General features: G+C 32.9%; 1 protein-coding gene across 8 annotated transcripts in view; it reads left to right on the top strand.

The window, feature by feature from the left end:
* The window catches only part of LOC111413454 (paired box protein shaven), a 155,755-nt gene that overhangs the window by 57,550 nt on the left and 75,252 nt on the right, over positions 1-22,953 (top strand). For 6 of the 8 annotated variants that reach the window (XM_071199221.1, XM_071199227.1, XM_071199216.1 and 3 more), the window contains exon 4: positions 11,854-11,928. The exons of the other annotated variants lie outside the window; for them this stretch is intronic. In XM_071199221.1, coding sequence (XP_071055322.1) covers positions 11,854-11,928 — 75 coding nt within the window. The remainder of the gene's footprint in view (positions 1-11,853; positions 11,929-22,953) is intronic. 8 annotated transcript variants of the gene reach the window in all.

The raw sequence follows: 22,953 nt of genomic DNA, 5'->3' as shown, positions 1-22,953 counted from the left end.
ATAAATTTTAACGAAACTTGAAAAATTAATTAGTATTTGGATAAGCTTTCACATATTTGACAACACAATAAACTAAAAATGGCATATGGCATAAAGGAAAAAAATTTTTCAAATGCAAATAGGCACACGCTAAGGGCAATTTTTCAATGCTAAATATTTGACTGAATATTTTGTCGATTGTATAAACTGCATTCATTGTTAGATTGTCATGGGCTTAATATAATTTGCAGTCGATGTATGTCCACTAATCTAAAAATTACGAATTTTTCAAACTTAGTATCACATTGACCTAGATACACCGAGAATACTTAGATTTTACTGTATATATTTTAAACGCCAATCGAAGCTCGCACAATTTCGATGCTATAATAGCTCGCGATATTAGCTCCTATTTAGTTGTTTCGATTACATGGAAATCTTAACACATTTTCCTGATCCCCATATTGGTTGTAAATGTTACCAATTTCGCTTAGAAATGATCCGTGGCTAGGTGTTGTCATGTCCACATTACGTTTTGCCAAAATTGTTTTTACGCTGCGTAAAGGCGGACTTGGTGTAACTAACTACTGTGTGTGCATAGTGACCCTGTTTTAAATTGAAATCAGCATATTGATAAGCAGTATGATTGACTGAATAACACCTTCGCTTCAAGGGGTATAGGCGGATATCTGTTACTATTTCTATTGAGTTCGGGGTATTTTGTCCTATAAGGTTCAGTCTTTATTGGTATGGTTTGATTGCAACAACAAGCTCGTTTATAATTATAACTACTTAAATGTCTGTTATATGTGTAAAGCAATGTGAACAAGTTTACCATACACAGTAATAATCGCAGTTATGCTAAACGGAATATTCACAAACCGATATGATATTTTGCATGTTCACTAAATCGCAAAATGGGATTCACTTTGCTACACTTAGGTGCTATAACAAATTGACAGCAAAAGCACTCGAACTGTCTACAAAAAATTAAAACAGTTGTAGAACAGTTTCTACTGGCAAAAGAATTAGAGTGCTCTGTAAAATACAAAATTTTGATTCATAATTTGTTTAAGAATATTCTTGAAAGCATAGATTGTTTGGAGATATTTGGCACTTAGAAAATTTGGGAAAGGATAGTACACTTGCCAATTATCAGACAAAAATTTGCAACAACTCTTACTTAGTCACAAAATCGTATCAAAAACAGTGCATTTTTCAGACCAATGATGACAAGGTTAAGTACAAAAGCATTCATGCATTCATCATACATAAGCTGATGATAACTTATAAACGCTTAATATAACCTCAGATCTGAATGAACTTGAAGGTATCTGTATATCACATCGACTGAAGATTAATCTATGTACACCCAGGCCTTTCTCGTTTGAATTAAAAATTGGCTCAATAATGACAAAGAGACATTGCAAATAAATATTCAACTTGCAGAAATAGTTTCTTTAAACTGTGTCAGAAACATCTGACACTGGACATTGATCCACTACTGCAGCAATTGAACCACTACACTCTAAGTTGCCTTTTAATAAAAAACTAACATGCCTGCAAATTACATCCTACTGTCTGCTCCCTACTGTAAGTACGTGCACAACAATACTATATTCTATTGAAGTTCCCCAATATCGCTGCAACATCTCACCTGGGATACCATAAACATCGTCTAAAATTTTTATTTCAATATATTTAGTGCTTTTGGATGAGAGGTGTTTTGGAAATAAGGTTCTTAATATACCCCTCATAAGAAAAATCATAAACGGACAAAAGCATTGATCTTTGGGGATATGTCATGTCACGTAACCTTGAGATGGCGCGGTTACCGAGCAATTCAATCACATCCATTGTTTGCCTTACAGTGTGCGATGTCGCATTATTTTGAAATCACATTTCGTGAAACTGTATAAAATTGTTTAATGTATATGCAACATTTCAACATATCGATCTACCTAACCTGTGGAATGAAATCGGGTCTCATCTGAAACCATAACATATTCAGAAATTCATGTCCTTATTTAAATTTCTTAAAACATTCTAGTAAAATATTAATCGTAACTGGTAACTGTTCTTCAACTGTTGAACGATCTGCAGCTTATACATATAAAATTTGAAAAGTGATAATTGCGGACAACACTTGTTACACTAGATCTACTAAACATCTTCCAAACTATCATTGTTCATATAAAACATTTTTACAATTATTTGCTAAATAGCGAGATTGTCTAGCTCATGGTCAATAAATTATTATATTATATAATAACTTGAAAGGGTTAATAAATGATATATTATAATAGTTATTATTAAATATGTATTACATCATTCATGAAAGATTAACTCCTTATATAGGTTTAATATGAGCATATTATGGAACAAGTTGGGTCATTTCACGACTTGATAATAGATCATTTAAAGACCTGATTTGGTAGCTACTGCATTTTGATAGAAAGCTACTCTTAAAATCAAATAAAATGAAATTATTCCTAATTTTATATATTCTACAAAGTGGTGTATTCATAAAGTGTAATAATAATCCTGTACGAGAATGACCGTTAGCTTTAAATGTGCATAGATCATCATTACTCCATATTTTGCACACGGATTAAAATCCTAGGATACCCGCCAAAGACTTTACTTCGTTGCCAGTCAAATATAATTTTCGAATGTGTAAATAAACAGAATTGTCGCTACCGACCCTTACTTTTTTGAAGACTTCTTGATTCCTGAATTGCAGAACTTTCCTGCTTCACGGAGTCTTCATGCCAAGTGGTTATAATAATTTTTTTCTGCTCGATTAAATGAATTCCGCTGATTAATTGAGTAATTATTTTGAGTTGTGGATTTGTTTCTTTTTCCGATGCTATAATGTTCAAGTAAGTCATAAAATTTACTATTTACACTACAACTGGAACACAAAAACCAAGAGAAAGGTTAAATGTGATTGGCCAGAGCAGTAATATTATCAGAGGCAAAAACTACTTGCCAACATCTTCATCATCATCCTTGCAGACTGACGCATCGTTCACAGTTTTTCTTGCAATCGTTTCTAGTTCGATTAGCAACATTTGTAGATGATGTTGTTTTTTGGAACTGAAAATCTAGATGTGAAGACCTATTTTTATATATCCTGTTCTGTCATGTTTAAGTCCAGGTTGCAGACGAAGAGTTGCAATTTTATGTTAATTTTTTTTCCAATTTTAATTGTGATGTCGATTGTAAAGATAAGTTAAGCTTGTGTTCGAATTTTACAAGTGTTGATATGATGCCTAAGGCATATATGTATAGTACTGAGCGTTGTAGCATTTCTGCTCTTCTTATTTCAATACATGGGGAAAGCTCAGAAATATGATAAAAACACACTCCCATTTCTACCATTTCTAGTAGATACTGCACTCATTTACATGCAGTTTTCTTTGGTTTTTGGATCATTATAATGTTTTTCCAAGGTGTAGAAACATATATATAAATAAGGTACTTATAAGCTTAGTAAATGTCATGACTCCTCTCGTGATAAAAGCAAGCCAAGTGCTTTTTTAAAAATTATTGTTTATTTCATTTGAGACCTTTTAGTGAATTATGTCGATTTCTCTATCATTTAGTTGGAAGGTCACCTCTATATACTATTGAGATCTGCTGTTATATTTCCTTATTATTTAATTTAAAATTTATTGCAGTAACCAGATGAAGAATATTGCGAATAAAACCGTCTTTTTCTATATATGTTTATTAATTGTCAATACTATTTCTCCAAATATAACATTAATATAATGATTAATTAAATATAATTCTTTATTAAATAACAGATAAAGATTTTTACTCATTATCATTTAAGTTAATAGAATTTCTTGAAATCCCTGATTAGAAATGACATTATAATCATCTAATTAAAATTGTCGACAATCAAAGAGATAAGTCGATGCGCTGAAGACAGACAACGTCTGTGTGTACACGGCGGTAATTTAATGAGGTAATAAATTGCTTCTATCTCAATTATGTTAATGGCTCGGTAATGGTTTGGATTTCATATTTCATATAAATTGTTCGACAGTTGATTTATGCGAATGCGTTAGATATTTGCTGTCACCGTGGACATAACACCAGTTCGCTCGCATGTCAACCGGCTTCTCTCAAGACGATTATGGCAAATCACCAAATGCCGAACGTATGTATGTCCGAAGGTGCGGTTGTACACTCACAATTTGACGTCGTCCATTGATAGATGCGACATTTTAATAGGTGCCTATTAAACATTACGTCTCCAATCTCGTGAAAAACAAACGATAACAACGTCAATTTTTCACCGTATTATTACCTGTTAATGAATGAACTATTTAGACATGTCTGATATCTTCGTATGACATTAAATTGGTTTGGTTTGCAAATTTACTAACAAATTTACATGGAAATGAAGCGTTATTGAACACTTTGCGGGCGCTTTCTAATTTTATTCGAACGATTTATTTAATTAAATCAAAAAAGATTTTATTAAGAACAGTTTATTAACTGTAAATAGTGTAAATAGAGAGGAAATTTTTAAACATCCGGTACATTTATAGATATTTTTTAGATATAATCTTTAATTCAACATAAATTAAAACATTCAATTTAACGTAAACATGTAAATCTTGTTAAATAAGGTATTACCGCTTTAATAATTATTGGAATAATGAAAACGATATTACATAATCTTATTGATGAACATGAATAATTAAAATCTGATTTAGATCAACTGAGAAAGTAAATGTATTTCCTATTATTTTGATAACGCTAATCATATAAATTAATGAAGCGTGAGAAGGCTTCGTATGATAGGAAAAATCGTAATCCTTTACGAAATTATCATTTATAACCATTTTTATCAATACTTTTTTTATCAAATCATCAAAGGTTTTGCGCGGAATAGTCGAAGCAATTTATTTAATACACTGTATAGTTTAATATTAATGTCGTTTTGATTAATGTCAATGCGGCTTCTTCGATGCGGTTTTCACATAGAGAAAAAGGTGGGTATCGTGATGAACAAAGTTTTTTTAAAGTGGCTAAAGTCTCTCGTTAAGTTGTAATAGGTGGTAAACAAGTTTGTTTTCAATTATGGAGTTAATTTTCGTTTTGCGAAAAAGAAAGACGCCCGAAACGTTTTAAAAACATAGCTATCTATTTAGCAATTTGACGAAGTACTAATGGCAATTATAGAAATTAAATTTATCGTAGTTAATCATTATCTAAGAGTATAATGTATTATAAGGCAATTAGTACTATACATTCTTATTAGTAGGTATATAATTTTTATTTAAAGGTAAATTCTGCAATTTACTGATTTTTCATAAGATAAATTAATAATGTTCTTTAGAATGGGTCGTACATTACTATACAAAATATAAATTTTATAATAGTATAATTATCTTCGTTGCATTCCTATATCCACATAAACTCATCCTCTACACTTTGATTTTCTCCTATCTCTCCGTATAGTTACGAGTTACTTAGCTCAAGCAAAGTGGTGCTCATCGTAAAATCGAACGTGCAGCTTAATTACTAAGACGATGATGACTCACCGCACACAGTTCATCGATTCTAAATCGATGATTTTTCCACGGCCAATTAATTAATGAACGGTTACTTTATATAAAACATTTTCCAGTTTATTTATCCGTCCCACTCTTTACCATACAACCAAAGATACGTTATATGAATACACGGACACAGTCCAGTAGACGGTCTGATCGCTTAATACCGGACCCTGGTTAGATTAATATCTGTTTAATGCTATAAGCGAACGTTTATTAAACAGAAATATTTTAATTGGGCTTTATAGGTCCGCGCCCGTTTTGCTCCCCTGCATCGTCGCCCCTCTTTTATACAATTCCTAATTACTAAAGTTTTCATTTAATTACATTGTATTTTAGTACTATCGTAGGATTCGACGATGCATAAAATTCTACTTGTCTAAGCCTAGGAAACGACGACGCTAATAATTCTTTAGTTTCTCTTCTCTATGCTGTTCGATTAATGTTACATCAACACTTGGTTAATTCCAAATTACTTCTGTAATTAATTGTTACATATAGAAAAAGCTGTGTACATAAATAAAAGCGTCAAATAAAAACTTTACAAACATTCTTTAAAAGCGAATCAAGCCAAATAGTTTTTAAATGAAGTAGTTTTGAGTTCAAACCTTTGATGACAGTGCTACGAAGGATCCTGAAACCCAAATATAGTGACGGGGTGTAATATAAAGGAAACTGAAGCTAAGCGGGAAGAATCATTCATTAAGCGATAGACAATATTAAGACTATTACTAAACTGTATCAAAAATAACCCATTATGCCCCTTTAGTTGAAACTCTACCGGCAGTCATAGTGGAATACATGTAGCTACGTTTTCTTTTCAGAGAATTTGTATTAGTAAGTTCAAGAGAGTGTTGTTTAGTAGCTCATGTTCTTCATGTGTTAGAGGATTATCAATTCTGATATCAAGTTAAAGAACGTCGATATTCACAAAACACTTCTTCACTTCTTCAAGATAGCCCTCAATCTATCTGCTTGGTCTACCCCTTCTATGAACTTGTCGTGATGTCCTATTACCATCGGAGAGACTCACGTCCATGGAAACTCCTCTCACCAAGCCGTTATATGATTGCTCATCAGAGTAATCAAAGAATCTCAATTCTCCAAGGTATACTCCACGCATGAGAATATGTGTAGATGCAGTAACATGGAGTACAGCACTTACTTCATACAATATTGTACTATGTTTAAGCACATGAGACATTATTCGATTATAATCTGCGGGCTCATGTACCTTGGAAAACACATGATGTTTTATCCAAAATATGATATATTTATAATTATTACTTCATGTTTGGGTTGAAAACACTAGTATATCACACATGTAACCAATCTGTTGACGAAAAAGAGTTGCTCCTCACTCCGTAGCTGTAAACCAACACCAACAGTCTGCTATGCTAGGTAAAGGTACGATAATATTTCAGTAATGTTTTGTTATTGTCTTTACCATGCTGTCTCTCATACTGTTTTCCTTCAATTTTCATTCAATTTTAGAATTTGTTGTCCATTGCGCAAAAAATATCATCTACAGAAGAGCTGTAGTGCAACTAAAAGCCCATGAAAAGCCCCTTCGAAACTCTTCGAAATCAGTAGTAAGATACTAATAGGTCTGAACATAGCTAAATAATCAGGATTAACAACTTTAGGTATGCAAACCATTGTCAGATACTTCAATGTTACCTTGATCAATGATCTTAAGAAATCTGTATCAGTAAAATCCATTAATAGTGAAACCATGTGAAAACACCAATCATCAAAGTATATGGACAACCTCGACCCACATGTGCCAAATAACATTACTTACCTGTTACAGCAATAGGTTGAACTTAAGCTTTTTAATGTATAGTCCAAACTTACACCCATTGCGGTAATGCCAGATGTACCATAGGAAAAATACAATGATCACAAATATTCGAATGTGTTAAGATATTCAAACCTACGAAGTTTAAATTTCAAAATTCAACAACAAATAAATAGTACCTAAATAAAAGCAAAAGTACTTAGAAAACCAGTATCTGTGAGTGGTCGTTTAGTGTCCCAATTTTGATGTTACATGTTTCGTGACAACAGAGTCACGAAACAGAGAATTGATCGTAATGGCGTAAAACATATAATTTTTCACATAACGTCGTTCGGTCATTATAACCGAGGCACATTTCCACAAATATCTTGACAGGGATCAAAAATATTTAAAAATGTTCAAAACCTTTGCACATATGCGCTAAAAAATTAATATTTTGTTCACACATTAAATATGTCCCGGGCCCCGAACCAGATTTTCTAATAAAGCGGTTATAAAACATCTATGGCTGTTTCACAACTCAAAAATTTGTGTTCTATGTGACTTTCAGAAAACGTGTAAGTTGAAACAGAACTAAAAAAGGGACTTTTCCACGTTGTATTTATGACAACGGTATGTTTCTTTTTGCTTTTTCGGCTAAAACTTCTTTTTCTTTCTGGTTCATCACCCTGGTTCAGAAGATTATTTAACACGAATTTATCATGTCCCTCAATATCATATTATCTTGTGACTATCATAAATCCTCAGAACCTTATGCAATCAGTGCCATTTTTATATAATTAATTTGTTAATCATCATGAATTCTTGCAAGGAAAGGGTTGTATACATTGCAGAAGCACTGCATCTATTAGAGTGCATTAGCATGGTTTAGCTTCTTTTAGTTCCTTTGCAACCACAATGATATTCAGTCAGCAAATAGCTGCCTTCTTATGAGGACTTATTAAATTTGTTATTTACGTTTAACTTGTGAGAACAATATTACTTATATTGAATAAAAACCGGTCCTTAGAGTACCGAGTAGTCAAGGAATAGATTTTATGAGTCACACCAAAGTCACCCTTCTTTTACTGCACCTGGTACATGTTTTTTGATATATCTTACAAGACAATACCTTATCTCTTGTATACTTCTTCCAGAAGCCCCCAGAATGCTAGCCTGCATAACGTCTTATTTTGCTCTTTTTTGGGAGTCAAAACAGTCATATATCGAATGAAATTTGTCTATTGCCATATTGTAAAATTAGCGCCAAGCGATTATTGCGTGTTTTTGAAATCTGTGAATGCCATTTGCACATCATTATAAGCATTAATGTTAGTTAGCTGATTGTTCTCGCGCAGTTTTTCATTTTCACTATCTTCTTCGTTATACTGATGTATATCTCCTTCTTTGTGTCGCATAATATATTTACACCCTAAAGACTGGAAAGTTTTTTACCTTCTATCTGGCTAGTCTATATTCTATATTGGTAATCTAGTTAAGAAATTAATACTTGTGCAATCATTTTCTCATAAACTCAATTTATAAAGATATTCCTTTATATGTAGTATCAACGCTGCCAAGCCGAAACAGCATAAACGCCAAAATGGTCACTTTTTGCTTAGCAACACTGTTGAACACGATTTTAAAATCTGCCTTCAACAGTTAAAGCGACAACCGCAAACAACCTTCAATCACTACAATATTGGTTTAAAGTTTACGTAAATGCCTATTTGAAAGTTTTTTTTGTTTCCTAAAAAATCAAGTAAATCTCGTTTATGCCGCTTTGGTTTGGCGGCGTCGATATATTAAAATATATTTTGATTGTTAGAAATGCTTACATAAAGATTTTGTAAAAAGAATTTTAATAGACAAAATTAAATATGTAATGTTATATAAAATTGGCAACACTGAATAGGTCTTGCTTCGGGTGTTGGGTGTAAAATCGCCGATATGTAACTAGCCGTTGGCAGTTCGTGCACTATCGCTCATGTATGATCTACCTTCAATCAACGGCCGATCTCGTTGCAATGTCGATTTTTGCCGGTTTACATGCGCCTCGATTCTATCCAGCAGGCCATCGTAGATTTTCGTGCCGATATCTATGTGATTATCTAGTTAACCAGCGCGCCCGCACTGCTCGCTATGCTGCATACATTTCTAATAACGAGCCCAAAATGATCACGAACAACAACATCTCTTGTATCTACCTTTATAACCGAAACGATGACCGTACATCACTTCGCATTAGCAATTTTAAAATCACCCCGTATAATTAGATTTCATTAATACGAATAGCTTATAATTTCTAAACGTTAACCACGACGTAATGATTTAAATAAAAAGTTGGATGTACTTAAAAACGGACGAAACACGCATCAAGTAACGGTTTTCTTCTACAATCTTAAAATTGCAACGTGAGGACCCAAATAACGAATTGGAAATGACAGAGGATTGGCGTACGATGTCCATTTTCGTATTGCAATCCCGGTCTCTTCGTAGTCGTATTATCCATTAATTGCAGTGTCTCACCACGATCTACGAAAGGAGTGGTTCAATCTTCGACGCATGAAGGTTTGGTAAAAACGTGTTTGCCTTTAAAAATTTCAGTTATTACTTCACCTAATTGCTGAGTATCGTACCCATAATTATCGTTCGTACACGACAATACACAGATATCCCAGTAATTCAGGTATTTACACATTTTATTGTTAAAAGCTAAAAACACTCGCTCAGTAAAATAAGTCTACATTTCTTGGTAGAAATCTCATAAAATGTTTTGATGTGGACAAGTAAATTGATCAAGATTACCCTAAAAAGAAAAGAAAAAAGTTGTTTTCTTTGTATTGTAAGTAGAACCCACCCTGTTTACGAAAACAAACAAAACGCCCTGGTAATAACGAATTGCAGGTTGATCGTGAAGTGATTGCAAACGGGGCGAAGAAAGATTTATAACGTCCGGACCGATCTTCTGTGAGGGAGTTGAAGACCCCTTAAAGATTCTTCCTTCGCGGTTCGAACGTCGAAAACATTGAAATTTTACGATAATGACCGGTTCGCCGCACGTCGCTAATGATTTATAAATGAAATTAGCCCCCCGGACACCGGCAATTTGGCCGATCGGTCGTGATAAATCTAACACGGTGCTTCGGACCGCGCCGCAAAAAACCACTTATTCTTCTTCTTCTTCGCCGCCGCTGACGTCTCAATCTTCGGGCATTCAACGAATACCTACATCGACGCCACGTTCGCAGTAAATCGCGGACGGCTATATAGTGCCCCATGGCGACTTAAGAGTTAAGTCATCCAAACGTAAAAGTACAACGATACTAATGACGATTCAAAAAGGTTTTAAGTTGGTTTTAGTTTTCCTTATGAAGGGTATGGAATTCCTTATGAATGGAAAACACCGTTGCTTTTCGAAAGTAACTCAGAGAATGGATCTTTTTTTTTAGTTTGTTGTTGAACGTTAATTACTCCACTGATGAATAATGAAAGGTCATTAATTTGTACACTTCAAAGTGTTTTCGGTAAATTTTTTAAATACAGTAAAACCTCGATATAACAGCTCTGTGAACCTGGAACCCGAATTTACGATATTTTGGTTTTATTAGTACCATTCGATAGAGAATCGTTTGTGCTCGTTTGTACCACCTTTAATTTTCTTTGTACATCAGGATCTAAAGAGATAAAAAAATTTCGAAAAATTGCCGGACCCCATTTTTTATATTCTAATTTTATTAATACCATTCGGTAGAGAATCGTTTGTACCACTTTCGATTTCGTTTGTACCTCAACCGATTCCAAAATACAGCGATTTTTTGATTTTTCAGAATACCGCTGAAAGTGTACATCCATGGAACAGATGCACAGCTCGAAGGCCTGTTCGTGACGTCACGAAATAAGCAAATGTTTAATTTATTCTATTCGTGTTTTGTAATGTTGTTAGTTTCAGACTTAAGGTTCATGATATAAAATAAAGATTTTAATAGAGTTCAAGAAAAATATACAACAATCTAACACTGAATAACAATTAAAACTAGAACTAGAATGTTTTGGGTTTAGCCATGCATCTTCAGATTGTTGAATTTGGTATTCTCCTCAATGCTGCAAAAATAATAAAATCCATACATAAATTAGATAATGAAATTTGAGGTAATGATTTAAGAATAAATTTAAACTTGTACCTTTAAAGTTCATAAAAATATATTGACCCTAACTATACAATCTAAGTATATTATCCAATTATTAGGTATGCAAGAAATGCATACCAATTGAATACAGCTAATTGACGGTACCTTCTTCGCTCAACCTTCTATACATGACTTTCCCTCTAGTAATTGAATATCCGCTCTGCATCCATCGTATTGCGTGTAAAACCTTAATTATCAGTAATCATCTTCCGCCTTATTATTTCGTTTCGGCATTGCTTAAGTGTACAAAGGATTTTTATGAGGTCTTAAACCCATTCGAATTATAGGTATTATAAAAATATATTTTTATACATTATTTTTGTTATAGAAGCTGTTCCTAATCAACAATACATGACCCATCAATACGCAGTCCATAACACCAACAGTAAAGAAGATTCTGAAGGTTTTTATTTGCACATTTTATTACATACTTATAAAATTACTTAATTATTGACGACGGAAACGGTCCTTTTACTTTATTTTATCGTGCGCTTCCTTACAACATTTCATTGCATATTACACGGCCAATCGTAAATAAGTACGTGTTTATATTAGATTTGTCATTAATGCATTATTGAAATTAAACGGAACTAATTTATCTAGTTAGGAATTTCATATTAATCAACCGGGCGATGTGATGTTTTAATATGTTATTAATCAACCTTTATTAGTTAGGTATAACTGTTTGTAGGATTTAAAAAATTCTTGAAAATGTTATTTATTGGCATTAAAAAGTATTTAAAAGATTACATTAATTTATTTTGATTAAAATTATGCATTAATTTAACGGGTTTGCGGTTACACATACACAAATCTCATTAAACTTTTTATTATTTCTCTTAAAAACACATAATCATTTCATAAAGAATTGTAACAATTTTGTATTAATCAATTTTTATTTAAGAAATTTTATAACAAGACATTTTATTTATACTTCTTTGTTCTTATAATGGTTCTAACAAACTATTAAACCGCATGTACATTTCATGTTGAACCACATTTAATTCAACTTACGTCTTAAGCAACCTGAGCATGAACGCTGTTGGTTTTGTATGGGCGCACGTGATATAATGACGCCGCCGTGTACATATGGCGTAGCACACGTCCGTAAAACTCAAAAAAAACTCTCAGGCAACGGGATATTTTCAGGAACGCGTTGGCTTCGTGACCGACCCTCAATGTCGCGGCTCGGCGGCGTTCGTGTCCTGTGGCCATACCGGTAATAACTCTCAATGCTTAGGTAAACTATAAAAAAATCGCACGGGTCGCAATTGATACGAAAGACAACAAAGCGCCTAGCTGCGCTATAGGGTTTCGCAACGAATACAACAACATAACCTAAATATTTGCCTCCTCAGCCGGCCCGGTCGTGGAATTATTGTAAAAGGTACCTTTGAGGTATTGGGAAAGCGTGTAGTAGATCGTACCCGATTTACATAAAGCTGTGTACAAGTGCACATTAACATATATGAGCTCGTGTTTGGGCCTCGCTTTGCACGCGCATTTAACCAACGACCTTTTTCACTACACCATTGGTATATATAGAACAGGTTACTCAAAATTATTTTATAAACAACAATAACATATGATCTAAATACAATTATTTAATTAATCATGTACAATTTTTGGGTAGTGTAGCAAAATTTGTGAATTTAAGCCAAAATATTATAATTGTCCTTTACTTATCAAAAAAGTGTTTCTTGACCAAATTCAAAACACAAATAACAATCACAATTGCCGCCCTTCACTTTAATGATCTTCTGACACTTACTTACACTTCCCATTGATACTGAAGAATTTTTATTTTTTAATACTTGAGAGCAGCGTACTCTCGATAATTGACCTTGGTTCTTTGCTTACCAGCTTAGAGAGTTTGAGCGATAGAGGCCTTACAATCAAAAAGAATAATCTCAATAAAAGAAATACGATCCGTATGATTGATAGATTTTACAATAACGTCTGATAATGGTATTTAAACAAGGTAACAATTTCTTTATATCTAATTACAGACTAATCGCAATTCTATCCAGCTTATAGAATATATATTACATATGATATATGTGATATATCAATGAATAATGTACAGTACTATACATTTCTACCCCAATGATCTTATCTTCTTGTCAACATAAATTTGTTATTAAGCGTTCAACCATAATTAACATGTGTTGGGTTGGGTCGGTTTGTAAAAGAGTACCCCAATTGTGAATGCTGTTTTGAGTTAGCTCTGTTTCTAATTCTGGGCTATAAATCGGTAAAATTAGCTGTCATAGAATAGCAAAAAGTTGTTTTTTTGTATGTGTCCATTGGCTGTAATATCTGGTAAGATATCTGATAATTTGGCCCACAATATACCTACTCGTATTTCAAACACATATGTAGTATGGCTCGAACGTGCAAAACAGAATAATTTTTAACCCAATTTCTTGGATTTTACGTACCTTAGCATACTTCTGTTTTCATAGGGAAGTACTAGTTTGTTTACAAACAAATATTGCATTATTAGGATGAGTTGCATATTGATTATTAGACGTATTTCAGACTTAACCGCATAGTATTTAACAGTGAACGGTTGGAGGTAGTGAATTACAGATATCAGTGATAAATAAAACGTATCCCTAAAAATTGTTAAATTTCGTTGATATCTATTGCAAGTTTTTCGTCAATATTAATTTGAGCAGCAAATACTTGATTAGTCGGTAATGCACTCTAGGAAAGGTTAATCAAAGAATTTAGAAATATCTTGTAGAATGTTCCAAATGTGTTTGGACCTCTTCACATTTAGAACTTTCCCATTTCAAATTAATCTTTTTATTAGTTGTGTACTTACAAAACATCGTGGACTGCTGAATATCTGGCAGAGTAGGTGAAAATCATAGTCTACTGGTAAATCATCAACGATGCTGCTTGATTTTGCATTGAAAAGATCTGCGCTGCACGTACTAAAACTTGCTATGACTCGAACTATACAATTTTCACAATAAATTACACGAATTTCACTTCTAAACTTGTCGAGGCTTGCTGCAGTTGTAATTTTACATTGCGCTCATATTTGCCGCAACTTGATGTCCGCATTTCTTAATATCACTGAACGAAAACTATTAGGTACAGTTGACACAAAGTAAATTTGTTTTATTCGATTTTTCCTATAGCTTTCATCGATACAGGGTCCTTTTTGTAGTGAGTCATTTTAGTTCCTCTATTTTACACGTGAAAATTATAAAAAATTATATCGTAAAAATTGTGTATATTTGACATATCTCTCTTACTTTATCCAATGTTTGTACCTACTCAGGCCGTTAGTTGTTTTAATATTAAATCACTACAAAATCACTTGTTTAAAATTTGTGTAATTCTTCGTCAATCTCTTGATTTAAGAATAGTCCTTCAGCAACAGAGTGGTCAATTACTTCCATACCTATTTGTCTCATTTTCTGAATTTATGAGTGTATTTCGCTATTACTCTTAGGTCTCTTGTACCAGAAGTTGATACTTCATTCTGTATTTCGTTTTCTATTCTTCTATAGAAATGTTTTTGCCAACAGATACATTCAGTGTTGTCTTAAAACCACGTTCCTCTATGAAACTACTGACACAGCATCGAAGATTTACTTACAAAATTTGGATAAGCTGCTGGCAAAATTAGTCAGGTAAATCAGTGTTTTTATAAAATCAGCGTTTAGATTATCTTCTGATTTAAGTATGACTCTTTGCCACAACTGGTTTAAGAGCGGAATTAATCTATTTTTAAGAGTGGAGGCTGTAATGTGGTCTTCTCTTGTCGATTTATGTCATAAAATTTCTCGTTAACAAAAGTTTCAACTGGTAAAATTATGCCAGGTCAAGTAGCTGAGTTAGATGGGCTACTTGGTGGCAAAAATTTAAACAGTCTTCAATGATCAATAATGTTTCTTGTTCTTTGTACACAGACAAAAATCATTCTCTTGTCTCATTACACTTACAGCTGCATTAGTGAAGTTTTTAATCGCTTCTATATACTTAGTACCATTCTTAATAATTATAATTTCTTACTTTAGATGATTGAATTACCGCTGTATAATTTTTCATGTGTATTTATTATTATTAGTTCCACAATTATATTTATGAATCCCTCTTATTTGACCACTTTTTTAATTCCTGATTTCAAATTCTTTTTGTTTTAACCATTTGTAAATTAATTTAAATGCTTTATTGTTTTCTACTGCTTTGTTTTATAGTGCACAAAATTTTAAATCAATCGGACTTAAACAACAATGTGTTCCCAAATGGACTCCTTTGCTAACTCATCACTTACATGTATAAATATCTGGTTGATATTTTCTTTAATGTTTGGCTGCGGTATGAACTATCTTTTACATTCGCAATGGTAATAAATCTTATAATAAATTTGTGTACTTAATTTCAATTGCAGTTCCACCAACATAACCAGGTTTTTATCCAACATGACTTTCATTTAACCATGTTTCGTCCAAATAATATGCTTATGGCTCTTAAATCTTTCATTAGATACTGAGATAATTTAGTTTAAACGCAATAATATAACAAAGCTCACTGTTTATATTATTATAATCTATGATCAATGCCAGGCGGTTGCTTTATATTGGTTTGAAAGGGTCATAAATGTAAATATATTCACTTGAATGTATTGGTTTCATTAATTTTGTTTAATTAATTAAGTTCTTGCTATCCCTACAAGTATAAAATTAAATTCATATCAGTACTATTGAGGAAAAAAATGTATCAAAATGATAAATTTTAAAGTCATAACATACGAAAAATTTGTCGACAAATTTTCTCCAAAAAAGATCTCCAAAAAAATTTGTAGGCTCCCCAATAAGGAACCCCACCCAATAAATAAGGAACAAAAAGTAAGGATGAAAAACTTCTTGGTTTTCCAATATCTACTGGCTGAATCTCTTATTCCTTTAACTCAGTTGATGTAAATTGATAAAATTTTTTTTGTAGCTGCTTTCAGTAAACGTGTCTTACGCAATGTTCTTATTACAAGTGAAATATTTAAAATTTCTTGATCGTTTAGCTATGCTCCAAATACCAGCATATAAGCGGGAAGTATGAATATGAAACAAAGCACGTTTAGATACTCTAAACTTCTGGCGGACGGTGTTTCACATAAATGAGTTTTTTAAGCAGATGAACATTTCATAAAGCATTACTGTAAATGTTTTAAGATCATTTTTAAGAAGATGTTTAAATAACAACATAAATTGGTTTTATTGCGAGCATAAAAACCGAAAAACCTCTTAAAAATAAACTCTTGTTTTGTAGATAAGATTTATTAACAAACATTAAATTTATAAATTTTATTATTGATACTATTAAATTTATTAAATAAAATTTAAAATCTCATCACATTGTGTTTTATATGAAAATTAATAAGAAGGTGTATAAGACGTTTATTACAAGAATAGATAATTTCACAATCTGCACATTCCCACTTTATAACTATGAAGGGAATTAAAGAAGGAATGCTACTATATAGAAAATTCACCGCAATAAAATCCAGGAAGTTATAAAACACTTTATTACACTGATAAAGATATTTTAAATGTGTCTACAATGTTATTAAGTTTTGAAAACAACTATCATATCTAACAAAATATTTAACGCATTTAGGTACAAGAAATTCTTAAATTGCTTTTAGTATTTTCTTGGAATAAAATCTTATTAATCAAAGTTGTATCCAAAGTCTTGTTTTTAAAATGCAGTGGTGTCAAGGTTAAAGCTCTGACAAGTCAGACAATGTACCGTGGGATAGATGTTGTGTGTTATCCACCGACAACAAACTTCGGGAACGACCTTGAACGAGACGCCATTGTTTACCACTTGGACGTGTGAAAATCTCTTTGAATTAATACCAGTGTTCTAGAAAAAAAAAAGATGCGTATAACTATGTCTGTGTTACCAGTTTATGTAATCAAGGATGTACACTTAATTTTATAATGGTGGGGAAAAGATACTTGTGTAATTTTTCTTTTTTTGTTATTGTAAAAGCATACAACATGATGATAAATTTACAACTATCCTCAAACACTTTCTGTATGAAACTTTTACTAATCACCAATTTTGAAACCTCGCAAATTAAACGTGAATAAAAGAATTGGTCATGGTTGATGACTCGACGTCGTACTATCAACAATAGGGATTACGAAAGATCCATGACAAACACCGCTAATGCCGTAAATTAATGTTTATTTTAATATTTAAAAAACCACCAAATTATGTAAATTAAGTAATTCTCAAACCAAAATTATTTCTCTATTTAAATAATACCGTACGTTTAATGGTTCTAGACGTAAATTAGCTTCCGATACACTCTATACCAAACGTTATAAACTACACGCGAACAATTTAGCCTGAAGCCATTGACATATTAGAGGTAATAATCCATAATGAAATATAATAATCTTAAAAACACTCATTTAAATAAGCGGATAATAAATCGTATGCGCACAATCCAAAGGCGTAATAATAAAATAAATATAAAACAGTAAATATAAGAGAATTATTATGAAATGACTAGATGAGTGACCCTAAACGTTAACTACACCCATAACATGTTTAATGATTCATTAGTATTAATTTTTGATTACTACAAGCAACCATTTACTTTTCGTCTTAACGTTGATTTAACAAGATCTAAGTAGTGTAGTGGAATTTTCGTATTAATACGAAGAGAAGCAGGATGCTCATTTGTTGTAGTCAACTTAAATTAATGTATGAATAACGATTGTAATTATTTAAATTTACGTAGAACATCTGCACATACTATAATTGGATATTGTAAAATTGATTAAAATCAAAGATTAAAAAAAATTTTTTTTCGATTAAGTTGAAGTAGCTATTTTAGATAGATTAATTTCGTTAGTTTTTCGATAGTTTCCCATTAGAGTTTATCTTCACGGAATAATAAGCTTGCACGTGTAAAATGCATTAGTCTCGGCAGATCGATTTATTCGCGTAGGATATCCTCATTATTCCGTTCTAGTGTACAGTTACGAGAGAGCCCCAACTCCGTTCGTAGTCCCTCGTTTAATTATTAGCTTACTGTCCACACCTCCGTTCGTGCCCGTTACGAACCGCACTCTTTCTTCTTCAGAAACATCGACTCTCAACATCGATTCCATTCCATCTTTGATGGTCTTTAGGGGGGCCGATCCGGTGCAACTTTGTATATACGGTGGTCTTTCCATAATCGACCACTTCCGATCATCGCTAATGGGATCGATTCCGTCATGTTCCGTCGCAGATCATTGCTAAGTAGACGTCATCCGATGGGAATAATGCCATTAGTTTCTGGTCGAACAACCACTCTTGACCCAATTTACCTCTTCCCCCCTACGCAAAAATCAACTCATAGGCGCAGTTAAAGTTGTTGATGATGTAGTGCGCTGAAAATTACTATGATATAGATGGGATGGTTTTTTTTATTAGTTGTCAATAACTTCCTGTATTTGATAGCGATAATTATATTTTTCTTCAAACGTCATTAAATGACAACTTTGTTGTCGTGTTTACTCGCGGTAGAAGTAAGTCATTGTTGCATAACGACGGTTGCTAAGATCAACATAGCAAAAAAGTACTTCAGCGTTATGGCGCTAAAGTAAATTTCACTTTAGCGCCATAGCGCTGAAGCACATGTCACTTTAGCGCCGTATTGGAAATGACGTTTGAAGAAAAAATACTATGTTTTATTCGGAAGAGAAGCAGTTTCGTTTGTGGCTGGTCCGTCATTGCCGGACTCACTTCGTTCGTCCGGCAAACTGTCGGACACGCCACAATTTTAACGGCTCATCTGTCATTAGCGACTCACTGCGTTCGTCGCTAAACGACAGACCACGCCATAAAAAACACTGCTTCTCTTCCATATAAAACAATATACTATTATTATGGAACCTTGTTTAGTCACGATTGCTTTAACAGTGGTGTTTTCGTTTAGTTGCTAATTAAATCGATTTATTTCTATTTTAATATGGCATTATCACTGCCACTCTTTTTTTTTCTACATTACGTTTTATACTTGTACTATAGACAGGAAATTAATACAACGAAGTGAATAAAGTCTAATATTGAAATGAAAATCTAAATTCTTTTTAATCGAGATTCCATAGAAGAGGATGAGATGTTTCGTTTGCAGTCGGTACATATAGGTGAATGATCCAGTTTTCTATGGTTGAAAATTACATTCGAAAACGTGCATCCGTCGCCGACAACAACAAATATTCAAATGCTACTCCGACAACGGTCGGTGAAAAAGGATGTGAATCGTCACCAATTGAATTTCTCGCCGACAATACGTTACGGTTTTAACGTTTTTGTGGCCGCTTTCGCCCCCCGCGGATCCCCCTCGGACGACGTCAACCCGTCGTCGATTCACTGTGTCTGTTACAAATCGTGTCCGGATAAGAAGATATTCCCGGTAAGGAATGGGACCGTCCTCCGCGGATGCAATTACAGAAATCGTTGTGATGGTGTCTCGTCGGTCATCAACTGTCCATTAATACTGTGGTCCTCCACAGTGAGTTGCCCCTTCGGTCTCGATGTCGTCGTGTGACATTGAAAATCGAGAGTGAAGGAAAGAGCGGATGTTCATGCAGATCGGGCGTAATGATGAGAAGAGCGCGTCCATTGTTACAATCGTGGGACACTTCGTATTACACTGCCTTACTAAACAGAAAAACGCCGACAACAACCGGAGACCCCTCTTTTTCCTCTCTTCTTCTTTTCCTTTTCCTTCTTCTTCGTTTCTTTCGTTTCTTCATAGGGAAGCTCGCTAAAACCGCGCCAAGATACGACGGATAACGAAAGCGTCCGCGTTCCCAGACGTCCCGCTTCCAAAGCCATAGGAGACTCCCCAGCCACACTCACACACAACTTATTATAATTAAACGATATCTGATGATATACGACGGCGAGACGGGCAATTACGCGCCACATCATGACCATCATTCCACTTCGGTGTTCCCATGTTTACCGCAGAAGTTGAAAGGGGCGAACAATTTGGGAGCCTGTTTCTCACCGACGTTATTATGTAGGTGCGCCGTAAAAACGAAATGAACTCCGCGGAGGTGGAATAACAACAAAAAAAAAACGAAAGCAAAAACTATCTCTGAGAAATTTTATGATTCACTCATGTAATTGTAGGTAGAGTACTTTGTTTCATTGGTAAATATATTTATTTTTTAGAAAACATACAATATCTCGAGTATTTTCAATAAGTTTTGTGTAGGAACCAGCTATACCAAAGTCATCAAACAACTTTCTGATTTCATTTTAAACGAGTTATGAATGAATGTGTAAATCAGGATCCTCTCATTCTTGATGTTGAGCGAGGTTGAAGTAAAGGATTCTATAGAATCATATAAAAGCTGATATGCTTTTAGATAATTATGAAGAAATACAATATCTATAGGAGGCGAATGAATTAAGAAAAGACTTCCAAGACGCGTTTTATAGAGTTATTTCAAAAGCATGTAACCTTTGTAAGGCAAATTTCATTCAGGTTTACATAATCCTTATAAAAACATTAATTTGTTGATTTAATTTGTTCAAAATTCAGTGGAGATTATACAGGTTGAGTCGGGAGGAACGGACCAAAATTTAGGAGTGTAGTGTACGTTTGAAAATAATGTAAAAAAACTCATATGTTGTTATCTGATCTTAATTTTTTTTTACATTGTCAAAAAGAGCTTTTAGTAAACAAAGCCGGAAATGTTTAGAAGTTAATGGCGATATTTTCGAATAATTATTAAAATAACGCTGATGATCAATATTTAATGTCAATGTATAAGATTTTGTTTACTTGTAGTTATGCAGTAAGAGTTATGCAATAAAACAAACAATAAAATAAAAAAAAAATAAAATAAAAGAAAATCGGATAAGGACATATGAGTTTTTTTACATTATTTTTTAGTGTACAATACACTTCTAAAGTTTGGTCCGTTCCTCCCGACTCACCTATAGGGTTGTTTTTTCAGAACACTTTATCATCTACATTTCACAACAATGACCAATTGACACACAGAAAAGTTTAGGTAATAGTTCACAAAGTTTTTATCATTCAATATTATACAGCATTAAATCAATATCATCGAAAAGTTCAAAGAATATCAACAATATGTTTGTAATTTAAGGTACACCAAATAAATAAATTTAGTGCATAAAGTGCCATTAATCATTTTGGGTGATACAAGCCATTCTATTTCAATTAGAAATTACTAGCAATGATTATAACAACATATAATATGTAGGAAATCTTTGTAAAATTCTGAAAATCAAAATATAACATACAAAGAGTGTTTTTTGTGCTACATTAGAAAATAAAAGTGGTTTGTGAACATACACTGTTCAAATGCAAACAATTTTTATATGCAAGACTAACTTTGAAACATGTAAATATGAAAGAACGACATGTTTAAAGATGGACATTTTTCAAGCAAATGTTATTTAAAACGCGTTTAATCAAAATACGAGATAGAATTTAAAATGCAATTGCACTCTTCCCAAGGTATAATTAGGTAAGAAAACTGGTTATGGATAATAGTTGGTGTATATTTCAATGTCGATGATATTTCAATTGATACATAATTGAAGCAATTGTAAATAATGGATGAGGAAGGAAACTTCAGTGTTGACAGAAGACTTATGAAGAATATTTCTGAGTTGGAAGTACAATTATTTTACATTAATTGTAACAATAATGACAACTAAAAATTGATTGGAATTCTAACATTTCAGAGGAACCAGCTCAAAGCTTTCAAAGCACTACTTAAATGAATTAAAGTTGCTTAAGCATTTAAATCCTGTTCGGATTTATATAGTACTAACATAATTACTATTCTAATAATAAATTGGAATTATTCCATAATTCCTCACGTGGCGATTTCAATTAATATACTATTTCCATTAAAGTATTTATGGATATTCATCTATTCTTAGTACATTTATTCATCTGTATAATCGGCTGTACAAATACCAGTTAATTCAATTAGTTTTCGGGTTGAATATCCGTGTCATAAATCTCACGAGCCCTATATTCCACTAAAAGCATTTAAAAATCTTGAACTCAACCCAACCTTTGCTTAACTATCTGGTTTTCGAGTCTGTAAAAGTGTATAATTGCTTGAGAGTAAAACAAATAAGTCTTGGCGGAGAAGAAGGAGAAATATGTTAGTTAACAAAGCATATTTTGCACTTGCAAATATATTAAAGTCAAGAACAATACACAGCAACGTTAAAATTAGAGTACAGAAAACCATAATAAGACACATCATCACCTATGCCTATGAAACAGGGATTTTAACACAAATATTATCAAACGATACTGATGTATTTGAGAGAAAACTCTTGAACTATTACCACTTCAAAAAACCAGAGCGATCCAATTATATCAGAATCCTCTACAATGTGC

The sequence above is a fragment of the Onthophagus taurus genome, chromosome 1, assembly GCF_036711975.1.
Source record: "Onthophagus taurus isolate NC chromosome 1, IU_Otau_3.0, whole genome shotgun sequence".
Lineage (NCBI taxonomy): Eukaryota > Metazoa > Arthropoda > Insecta > Coleoptera > Scarabaeidae > Onthophagus > Onthophagus taurus.
The sequence above is the reverse complement of the archived record's forward strand: the minus strand, read 5'-3'. Positions and strand labels throughout refer to the sequence as shown.